Source organism: Myotis brandtii, unplaced genomic scaffold (assembly GCF_000412655.1).
Source record: "Myotis brandtii unplaced genomic scaffold, ASM41265v1 scaffold41, whole genome shotgun sequence".
Lineage (NCBI taxonomy): Eukaryota > Metazoa > Chordata > Mammalia > Chiroptera > Vespertilionidae > Myotis > Myotis brandtii.
In genome coordinates this window covers 1,729,770-1,741,814 of record NW_005365763.1, presented here as the reverse complement: position 1 = coordinate 1,741,814, position 12,045 = coordinate 1,729,770, and the positions used below count along the sequence as shown (strand labels likewise).

The following is a 12,045-nucleotide window of genomic DNA, read 5'->3' as shown; positions in this document are numbered from 1 at the left end:
CCCCTCAGCCAGCCTTCCTGTGGTTCTGGGTGATGTCTGTTCCGTCTTTTAGTTGTATTTTTGAAGTGGTTGTGCGAGGCAGCAATCTCCGGTGTTTACCTATGCCGCCATCTTGGTTCTCCCTCGATGGGCTCAGTTTTATCATTGGTATTTGATGACCCACTTTTAAAAATACAGATGCTTGCAAAAACACAATTAGCTAAAGGTGGAAAGTTTGATGGTGGATGTTTTTTCTCCTAGGAGGCAGGCGTGTACGATGACATGTTCTGGACCAGGGTTCAGAAGAGCAGATTTCCATCATTTGTGTGTCTGAGAGCAAAGAAGGATAATCCTGTAAGCCTAGGATCCTTGCTGCAAAAATACCTCCTTCTTCATGGGACTATTGTTAGGGTTCAAACAGAGGATGTAAAAAAAGAAAGCATTGTAGGAAGTAAAAGTGATGTTAGCAGTACTGTTCTTTTGTTTTTGCTAAGAATGGTTGCCAGTGATTTAGGCTCACTGGAATAAACTCTTCTAAATTGTTTCTTCTCATATCATAAGAACTGGCTCTAGATGTGTGAAACTAAATGTGTGCTAAAACTGTTCTCCCTTAAAAAAAAATCACAGGATAAAAAATTATTTAAAAATAAAAAAAATTTAGCTTAAATTAAAAAGTCCTTTTAAAATATAAAAACGATTTTTAAAAAATCACAGAACCATTCTTCTACAATTTAAGGGAATTAAAAGGAATTTTTAAGAAATCCGACTGCCATTGATTTAGATGCTTCAAAGATGAGTGTAACAGAAGAGCTTTTCTAGTTTTTTTTTTCCTTTAGTAGTTTTGAACTTTGGCAAGTTCTGTAAGTTCTGTGAGCCTCAGTTTTCCCATCTGTTATGCTCTATTTTGTTGACATAAGTGATTTAATGTAGAGAATGCTTCTGTCATGTAATAGGCTCTTAGTCAATATTAGATCTTTTTCTTTCTCTTCAAGTTTTAAGCATAATCAGGTACAATTTTAATGGCTAATTCATAACATCATCTTGATTTTTATTTTGTTTATGCTGCCAAGTATTATTTTTCAAGATGATTTGTTAAAGGATCATTTTCCCCACTAAAAGTATTACGTACAGAAGTTCAAGTGTTAGTACTAAGAAATCAACTGGACATACAGGAAAAAGAATGTTCTGGTTACCCAGTAGTTAAAGATGATTCTTTTATTATAGATTGAGGAGAATTGTATTTGTCCAACCGTCTTACTAGTAGTTATGTGCCTTTTTGCTTTTACCCCTTGTTACTTTACAAAATCTGCCATACTGCTAGATCAAATGAAATTATGTAAAATTTATTTGCTGTATTTAAATATTTTAAAAGACATTGGTTACACATTTTACATTAAAACATCTTTTGAAACTTGGAAAGAATGAAACTAGAAACTGTAAATACTATTGATATTTGTAAAATGCACAGATATTTTAAAGTCCTTTAGTATTTATTAACTAGTAGTTCTGAGAATATCCTGGAGCTCAAAGAGATAATCTGAGCTATAAAGTAAAATGGGAAAGTCAACATTTGTGAACTCCTTAATCCTTTATTATATAGGCCTCTATAATTCATGTGTCCATAACACTTTACCCTTCTCTGGATCTCACGATGATTTTGGGCAGCTAAGGCAGCATTCAGTGAACACAGAACATCATCTGCTTAAGTAGGTGGTTGTAATGGTTGACAGATTGATGCAACTTTTAATACCTTGGGTTCAGCTAAAAGCACCCAATGCTAGTCACCTGAAGACTTCACCCAAGAATTGACCTATTTATCATACTAAATAGGGAGTGGTGTCTTGAAGGCTTGCTCAGGTTCTGGGCATGGTAGTGTTCTTACGTCAGACTTGCCAAATTATCAACAATGCACTGGCTACGTGTTCAAGAGGACTAACTCCTCTCATTCATATTTTCCATGCCAAAATATTTAAAGTTGTTTTCCTTTCTTTGTAGATCTTAAACATCTTATTAATTAAAATTATGCTTTCCCTCTCTCTCCATATGTGTTTAGGGAAGTTGCTAAGTAGTGATTAAAATAATAAAGCTCATCTAGTTGTGCAGTGCTCATATTTTGACTTTGATCCCTTCTAGTATTTGTTTGTAAACATTGTTTCACATGAGTGCAGTTGAAATCCAAAACTTGTTTAAGACAGGACATGAAAAAGAGATAGAGCAGCATGGGAGACTGAAATTTATATCTAGCTCTTTCTTTCACAACTTCCTGTGTTTTGTGCTTTGCTAATGAAAGTGATGATTGGTGTTTTCAAAAATTTTCCAGCCGTGTCCAATGTAGCTCAGTGGATAGAGTGTTGTCTCGTGCATAGAAGGCTTGTGGATTCAATTCCTGTTCAAGGGCACATGCCGGTTCAGTCAGGGCACATGTGAGAGGCAACCAATTGATGTGTTTTTCTGACTTCGCTGTTTCTCTCTCTCTCTCTCTCTCTCTCTCCTCCTCACTCACTCCATCCCTCCACTCTCTCTCTAAAAATTAGTGGAAAAACACTTTCCAGAATACCCCAGTATTTTATAACAAAACTGTAGAGAAATAACTTGGTGGGGAATTTTTCTTTCCAGGTTTATCCTATATAATAGAGAGCTAATATGCTAATTAGACCAGATGGTGGAGCGACCTTCCAGAACAACCAGTGGGCTGGGAGCAGGGCCACGGGGCTGTGAGGCAGCTGGGGCTGCGAGGGCCTACACTTGCACGAATTTCGTGCATTGGGCCTCTAGTTGAGGTATAATTGACAAATAAAATAGTAAAATATTTAAATAAATATATATTTCAGAGAGGAAAGTCAAGGGAGAGATAGAAAATATCAATGAGAGAGAATATTTGATCAGCTGCCTTCTGCATGCCCCCCCATTAGGGATTGAGCCTGCCTGCAACCTGGGCATGTGCCCTCACTGGGAATTGAACCATGACTTCCTGAATCACAGGTTGACACTCAACCACTGAACCACACTGGCTGGGCAGGAAGATATTTAAAGTGTACAATGTGGTGATTTGATATACTGCTTACACATTGTGAAGTGCTTCCCCCATTGTGTTAATGAACACATCTATCAACTCACATATTTACCTTGTTTTATTTTATTATATTGGTTAGAACATTTCAGTTCTCTCTAGTCCAGTGATGGCGAACCTTTTGAGCTCGGCATGTCAGTGTTTTGAAAAACCCTAACTTAACTCTGGTGCCGTGTCACATATAGAAATTTTTTGATATTTGCAACCATAGTAAAACAAAGATTTATATTTTTGATATTTATTTTATATATTTAAATGCCATTTAACAAAGAAAAATCAACCAAAAAAATGAGTTCGCGTGTCACCTCTGACACGCGTGTCATAGGTTCGCCATCACTGCTCTAGTCTGTTTTGATATGTGAGATTTTAGTCTGAAGCAGAATAGTTTTTGGTCCTGGAGGTGTGGGTACTTTTAGTTCAGTCTTTGCTTTTGGTGCCATTACATTTTTTGGGTCAGGACTGATGATTGAAAGCTCTTGCACAAGGGGTGCTATATCAGGGGTATCTGCCTATCAGGTTGGGAGTTGTTGAAGAAGTACCTTTAACCAGATGCCTATCATGATTCTCAGTCCCACTTCTTTGAGGAGTTTCAGAGAGGTAGGAGGAGAAACTAGAAACAATGGTGTCAGGAAATAGTGGAGGTAATCCCATTATTACTGGTAATAGTTTACATTTATGGAGCATTTTGTATATTAGGTAATAAGTACTGGGTTCAGTGCTTTCTGTGTATTCTTAAATTCCATGGAGTGGTGGTGGTGTTGATGCAATCCCAAGTTTACAGGTGGGAACACTTGGGCTAAAGAGAATAAGAAAATTGCAAAAGGACAAGAAAGATACATGTGATGCATGGCTTGGCCTTTTCTGACTGCAGAGCCTGCACTGTGACCACCACCCCATGGCACATTGGTGTGGCTCATATGTTAGTATGTGCAACCACAATAATGAGTGCCCATAGGAGGAGACAGGTTCTGTCCTGACTTGCATTTGCTTGTATGGCTCGTGAATTTGGGGAAGAAGTGCATCTCTGGGATGATCAAGTTGGTGAGGGTGAATGAGGCTGGGCTAGCTCTTGAAGACCCTTGCTACTCAGGTAGCAGCATTGGCATTACTTGGAAGCTTATTAGAAATATGGAATCATGGACCTCATCCAGACTCTATTAGAATTTGGGTTTTAACCAGATCCATAGATGATACCAGAGCAGTTGCTCTCAACCCTGACTGCAAATAGGAACACTTGAAAGCTTTTCTAAAAACTAATGCCCAGTTTCCACACAGAGCAAGGGAAGTAGATCTCTGAGTAGGGGTTGGATATTGGTATTTCTACACAGCTTCTCAGTGGTTCTCTCTACAGTCTGGGTGGAGAACTGCTGGTCTAGAACAACTTCTAGATCTTTTGGGGTTATTGTATTAAGTGATGTGGGATCCTGCTGTACACAGAAATTTCCAGAATACAAGTTGGGAGGATCAGCTAGGGTGCTCAAGGGCTGGTCCTTTATGTGGTAACTAGAGGCCCGGTGCACGAAATTTATGCACTTGGCGAGGGGGGGGGCGTCCCTCAGACCAGCCTGCGCCCTCTCGCAGTCGGGGAGCCCTCAGGGATGTCCGACTGACGGCTTAGGCCTGCTCACCATGGGAAGCGGGCCTAAACTGTCAGTAGGACATCTTTAGCGCTGCTGCGGAGCTGGGAGAGGCTCCTGCCACTGCTGCTGCGCTCACCAGCTGTGAGCCAGGCTTCTGGCTGAGCGGCGCTCCCCCTGTGGGAGTGCACTGACCACCAGGGGGCAGCTCCTGTGTTGAGCGGGATCGGGCTGAAACTGGCTCTCCGACATCCCCCGAGGGGTTCCGGATTGTGAGAGGGTGCAGGCCAGACCGAGGGGCCCACTGGTGCATGATTGGGATTGGGGAGGGATGCGGGAGTGTTGGCCAGCCGGGGAGGGACCGTGGGAGGGCTCCAGGGAGTGTCTGGTCTGTCTCGCTAAGTCCCAACGGCCGGACCCCAGCAGCAAGCTAACCTACTGGTCGGAGCCTCTGCCTCCTGGTGGTCAGTGCACATCATAGTGAGCGGTTGAGCAGCCTTAGCATATCATTAGCATATTACGCTTTGATTGGTTGACCGGAGGACTGGACACTTGGCATATTAGGCTTTTATTATATAGGATGGGTCAGTCTGTACATTTTATTTTTAATTTTTTTAAAAAAAATATTTTATTGATTTTTCACAGAGAGGAAGGGAAGGGGATAGAGAGTTAGAAACATCGATGAGAGAGAAACATCGATCACCTGCCTCTTGCATACCCCCGACTGGGGATGTGCCCACAACCAAGGTACATGCCCTTGGCCAGAATCGAACCCGGGACCCTTCAGCTTGGAGGGCGACGCTCTATCCACTGAGCCAAACCGGTCAGGGCAGTCTGTACATTTTTATTTCTGACTTTTGAAGTCAATTCTCCTGCCTGTTAATTTTGAATTTTATTTGGGGAAACATTTGACAACAGCTGTATTAGGTGTTTCTTAGGTTTTATCTGTTAACTTAATGTCATTCTAATCTGAGTTTAATGACCACTTTATTAACAGAAATATGTTAAGGGGTCCAGGAGAGATAGTAAAAAGAGGGGTGGGAGGGTAGTGAATGGGAGAGGGAAAGGTCAAGATGAGTAAAATACCTGAGTGATGGCGTGAGTCAGGTGATAGCCTCTGGGTGCCTATAATATAGAGAAACAGGACAACTAAGATATTTGGTTTGAGGTAGAGTAAGGAGGAGGGCTTGTAATAGACTAAACATATTCCTCTTGCTAGAGTTTCTTCAGTTTGTTTGTGGATATACATCCTTGTGTTGAGGAAACAGTACTGTGAGAAAAGACTTTTCACTCAACTTTGTAGAACATTGCCATTAAACAATTTCCACTCCTCCATCAGACCACCATGGTGGCCTGGCCGATGCTGGCAAATATGTGCTTCTAGTCTGAGGCCTCTTGAACCTAAACATGGGTCAGATGATTTGCTTGCCTGTGAACCAGTTTTATCATCTTCAACACAGCATTGTCACTTTTGTTTTCCCTTTCAGCATGGCTTCTTATACATTTCATATGTCACTAAAAGTAGGGAAAAGAGGACAGGTGATCAAGATGCCTTTCTTTGCACTGTCAACCTGGGCTCAGGTATGTACTCCTGTGCAGGCCTTTCCAGCTCTCCTTCCTGATCCTCCCGTACTGCTGTGCGCACTGAGCAAGCCGAGGACCTGCATAAAGCTCCCAGTGTTTGTGCCAAAACTGGCAAGAGGTGACTAAAATCCTATATAATAAGAGAGGAATATGCTAATTAGCCGTTACGCCCTGAGGTGTAATGACCAAGCGTGTTACGACCAGATCATGGATCAGCAGGAGGGTGGGCCAGTGAGGTACACACAGGTGGGCGTGGAGAGCTACAGGAGGGGGCAGGGCAGCAAGTAAGTGGGAGGCGGAGAGCTACAGGAGGGGGCAGGGCAGCAGCTGTGAGTGGGGGGGGTGGGGAGAGCTATAGGAGGGCGGGGCAGTGGGCGGAGAGCTACAGGAGGGCGGCATCGAGCTACTGGTGCACGGATTTGTGTGCAGGACTCCTAGTAGGAAATAATTTCTTCAAGGGTGCTTTCAGAGCTACAAAGCACAGTTCTTGGTAACACTATTTAAAACATTGTCTTCAAATATTCTGTAGCTCTAAGAATATACTAATACTGAATTTTATAGACCTGATAGACATACTCGTATAAGAATTTTCTTCCTTATTTGGCAGTTTCAAATAGCACATAACTATAAGTTGATTAATAAAATTGTTGCTTGAAAATTAATGTATATATAGGTATTGCTGCATAACAGACCACGTGAAATTTGATGGCTTACATCAGTCACTATTTAATGATATTTCATGATTTGGTGGGTCAAGAATTTGGGCAGGGCTCAGTTGGGTGATTCTTTTGCTCCACTTGGGGTTACTGGGGGATATTCAGCTGGCAGATGACATGCTCTGAAAGGTGCTAGATAGGGCCTTTCACATGATGCCTGGTGCTTGGTGGGGGTGGCTAGAAACCTGGGCTCAGCTGGGACTGTTGACTGTAGTGTCTACACATGGTGTCACCAGCATGGAAACCAGCATAGCATCATTATCCCTGTCTTCTATGTGCCAGACCAGTTACTGACCACAGTTCTGGGGGAGGGGACAAAAGTTGATCTCCAGTAAACAATACAAGGAATGTAAAAAAACCTGTGGCCACCTTTATTCTGCCATCGGTATGTGTGCATGCATGTGTGTTTATTGCATGTAGCATCAAACATTTAGTCTTTTTATTGTTCTATGTCATGTTTTTTTTTTTTAAATATATTTTATTGATTTTTTACAGAGAGGAAGAGAGAGAGATAGAGAGTTAGAAACATCGATGAGAGAGAAACATCGATCAGCTGCCTCCTGCACATCTGCTACTGGGGATGTGCCCGCAACCCAGGTACATGCCCTTGACCGGAATCGAACCTGGGACCTTTCAGTCCACAGACCGACGCTCTATCCACTGAGCCAAACCGGTTTCGGCTCTATGTCATGTTTTAAAATTGTTCTTTTCTTGATCTGGGCATGGGCAATAAAATACATATCCTGAACTTTTGAAGCTGTCAAACCTAAGTAGTTTGCATTCATAATTCATGAGTCCAAAGATCTGACAGCTTTCCCAAGGCTCTATAGTCAAAAGAAATAAGGAAAATAACACCTTAGATTTATGTGGCATCTTCTTCTCAGAGGTTCAAAGTGGTTGTGCCACTCATGACCCCTTTATCAGAATGTCCTGTGGGGTAAATAAGCCATAGTAACCCTAAGTTTATACACAGACAAAGAAATGAGGTAATTCTGTTAGATTGCTAATGAATAGTGTTTAGTGGAGATCAACTTTTGTACAGCTGGTGATATTTTAAATTACATACTATTTGCCAAGAAGTGTCATGTTTAAAGAACAGTTACTTTTCTAATGTGATTTTAATTTTTTTGGTAGAGGCTTATGGGTATTTCATCACAGGGATGCTTCCCTTTAGTGGATTAAATTTTTACATGCTCAGCAGAGGCAGAGACGGTGGAAAGGTTAAAGGTAGTGATGTGGCTGCCCCCGAGTGTGTGGCCTGGGCTGATGGTGACATTTGAAAGGGGAAATCCTTGTTTCCTGTATGGAATGTTCCTCAGTACTCCCATGTGGAGCATCTCCTAGTGGTCTTGCTTACATCCATTCAGTTCTGCTTAAAATGAGATACTTTACATGTCATTGACAGGTATCAAGTTTGGGAATAAACTTATCTTCAGCCCCAATTTGTTATGGCTGTCTCCTGGTTCATGAACATCCACTCCATTAAAATGAACCCCCTACACCAGTGGTTCTCAACCTTCCTAATGCCGTGACCCTTTAATACAGTTCCTCATGTTGTGGTGACCCCCAATTTCATTGTTACAAATTGAACATAATTAAAGCATAGTGATTAATCACAAAAACAATATGTAATTATATATGTGTTTTCCGATGGTCTTAGGTGACCCCTCTGAAAGGGTCATTGGACCCCCAAAGGGATCGCGACCCACAGGTTGAGAACCGCTGCCCTACACAGTTCCTAAGGACAGTTTTCCTCATAGTCTTTCCAGGACAGAGAAACCCATGGTTCTGCATGGCTTTCCAAGTCACATTCAAATTCATCAACCTGAAAATGGACCCAACCTGCCTTTCCTGTTGATGTGCCACCACTTCTTTTCACTCTCTGTCCTATATCATGACAGAACTGACCCAAAGATCCTTCTGAGTTTTTCAGTTCCCTTTACTGTGTACATGTCCCTTCACCTGGAATTCTTTCCCCCGTTTTCTCTCTCTCACCTTGTTTTTTCAAGTCTTTCCTCTGTACTGCTGCCAGAGCTATGGTTGTTTTACTTACAAAGTTTAAGAGGCCTCCTGTTGCCACCAAGGCAGTTGTGCCTCCCTTGCCTCCCAGTGGCATTCAAGGCTGTGCTTTGGGGGCTTCTCTCTGCCTGGGCACCATGTGCCATTTCCCAAGCCCACACTGGGTCTTCTCTCCACAGTCCTAGGCATAGCTCAAATGGTGCTTTCCCACCACCCCACCCACAGTCCTGAAATTCAAAAATAGATATGCTGAGTTAAAGGGATATAAAGAATCACTATGCAAACATGTACTTTTTAAAAGGAATTTACCCCAATAATTTTGATTGTTACCACGTGTTTTATTACATGGAAATAATTTAAACTGGATGAACTTTTAAGAGACAAGAAGCTGATACCATTGAAAAAGATTTAAAAAAATATTTTTATTGACTTCTGAGAGGAAGGGAAAGGGAGAGAGAGATAGAAACATCAATGATGAGAGAGAATCATCGATCAGCTGCCTCCTGCACGTCCCAGCAGGCATTTCCACAAGAAACCCACAGCATCCTCCACCTTACTCTGATGACAACTGTGGCTCGACACACTGGATTTACTGTGCTCAGATGTTGCCATAAAAATTATGGGTAGATATGCAAGTTGCAAGTGGTGGATGACTTGCCTATAAAATGGGTAAAAGAGGGTGAAATGTATCCATTTTGGAAACACAGAGTCCTTGAAAACTTCAGGGCAATTATGACTAATGATATAGTTAATTAAGAAATACTCCTCTGTTTCTGAAGAGGCAGACTTTTTTTTTTAAATTAAATCTTTTATAATTAAGCCTGAATCAATATTAAGGTTTTGTTTGTTTGTTTGTTTTTGCATTAGCTATATTCTGAGGAGGGGGATCTGTGAAAGTTGATAATGGGAGAACAGGTGCTGCTATATAAATGGGAACATTTTTGAATTGAGTGAGGAAGAACTGGAGGCTGGAAATATTTATCTTTTTTTGCCTTTCTTCTAAGAACTCGCTAGGCTCTTTGTACTCCTTTCTGTCATCACTGGTTTTCTCTCTCTCTCAGTGTTGGGCAAAACAAGAGATTTGTGCAGAACATGTGAGTGTAAATGCACCTTGCCCAGAGGTTGACCTGGCAATTCTGGAGGTGCCTGGAGAGGCTCAAGGGAGTTGGAGAAAGCTGGGAAGGTGGGCAGCATCCGAAGGATTCCATGTGGAGACCAAGGACTGCATCTCAGAGTGTGCAGGCTCTGGAGTTAGACGAGGTGACATCACCATTTTAGCTCCCCAAGGAGGTGCTGTAGGGGGGCTGTTACTGACAGGTGGGAACTTGTGCTATCCTGTCTCTTGCTGCCCCACCTCAGCATGTGTTCTTCATTCTTGTCTCTAACCCAGAAGGAGAAGTTCTTTTAAAGAAATTGTCCTTTCAATCAGAGCACAGCATTGGCTTAGCTCACAACTTCCTGTGCTGATGATGTTTGTTTGTTTTGTTAACCCGAGGATATTTTATCATTGATTTTTAGAGAGAGTTGAAGGGAGAAGGACAGAAAGAAACAGCGAAGTGAGAGAGACACGTTGATTGGTTGCCTCCTGCATGCACCCTAACCAGGACCAAGAACCTGCAACCAAGACCGGAATCGAACCCAGGATCCTTTAGTCTGTGAGCTGACGCTCTATCCACTGCTAGGGCTTGTGCCAAATGATTTGAAGTAAAAGTGATTTTAGATGCTTAAGAAGGTAGTCATGGATAGTGAATGAAAGTTCTCTTTCTTTGGGAGGCTGGTTCCTGATTATATCTCTTTTAGAGAAATGTCTATAAAGAGGCATTTTAAATAAAGCAAGGGAAATACAGAGAAATCAATTTTAAGAACAGGCCAAAAAAGCATTACATTAGTCCAATTTTCATTATATTGCCTGTCATTTTCGAAAAAATTTATGGTACTTTATATACTTCTTATGTATTGGTAATCTACCTTAAAAAGGCTGACTTTATTAAATTAATTGGTTTCTGATTTTCATTGTATTAAGAATTCTTTTTTTTTTTCTGTACATCAGATTATTTATTCACTTGATTCTTAGATTCACTTGTTGATAGATGCATGTTTGTTGTTCACAATTTGTATCTTTACCTTTTTCTTCTTCCTCTTCTTAAAGGATACCTTTCAGCATTTCGTATAATACTGGTTTAGTGGTGATGAACTCCTTTAGCTTTTCCTTATCTGTGAAGCTCTTTATCTGACCTTCAATTCTGAATGATAGCTTTGCTGGATAAAGTAATCTTGGTTGTAGGTTCTTGGTATTCATCACTTTGAATATTTCTTGCCATTCCCTTCTGGCCTGCAAAGTTTCTGTTGAGAAATCAGCTGACAGTCGTATGGGTATTCCCTTGTAGGTAATTGAGTCTCTTTCTCTTGCTGCTTTTAAGATTCTCTCTTTGTCTTTTGCTCTTGGCATTTTAATTATGATGTGTCTTGGTGTGGTCCTCTTTGGATTCCTTTTGTTTGGGGTTCTCTGCGCTTCTTGGACCTGTAAGTCCATTTCTTTCACCAGGTGGGGGAAGTTTTCTGCCATTATTTCTTCAAATAGGTTTTCAATATCTTGCTGTCTCTCATCTTCTGGCACCCCAATTATTCTGATGTTTGTACGCTTGAAGCTGTCCCAGAGGCTCCTTACACTATCTTCGTATTTTCGGATTCTTTTTTCATTTTGCTTTTCCGGTTGGGTGTTTTTTGCTTCTTCGCATTTCAAATCTTTGGCTTGATTCTTGCGCTCCTCTGGTCTGCTATTGGGTGTCTGTATAATATTCTTTATTTCAGTCCGTGTATGCTTAATTTCTAGTTGGTTCTTTATCATAGCATCGAGGGTCTCATTAGTTTTCGTGACTCTCTCCTCAAGTTTATTGACAGCTTCTAGCACATTTTTGCAAGCCCTCAAAATTGCGATTTTTAGCTCTATATCCTCCATTTCTGTCATGTTTTTTTGTCTCCGCATTTTTTATGCTTTCTTGGTGCACCCCCTAGTGGTCTTTGTGCGCAGTCTTGTTCTAGTTGAGCCTTGATTGTTGTAGTTAATACTAGAGGGATTTGACCACCAGGCCGACTGGCT

At 41.4% G+C, this 12,045-nt stretch overlaps 1 protein-coding gene across 4 annotated transcripts in view; it reads left to right on the top strand.

Moving 5' to 3' along the window:
* Positions 1-246: 246 nt before the first annotated feature.
* PARD3 (par-3 family cell polarity regulator) overlaps positions 247-12,045 on the top strand; it is a 744,562-nt gene continuing 732,763 nt past the window's right edge. For 3 of the 4 annotated variants that reach the window (XM_014545437.1, XM_014545441.1, XM_014545442.1), the window contains exon 1: positions 6,019-6,207. In XM_014545437.1, coding sequence (XP_014400923.1) covers positions 6,034-6,207 — 174 coding nt within the window. In that variant the 5' untranslated portion in view covers positions 6,019-6,033. Of the gene's footprint in view, positions 334-6,018; positions 6,208-12,045 lie in introns of those variants that run through there. The other variant, XM_014545438.1, reaches the window with a different exon arrangement.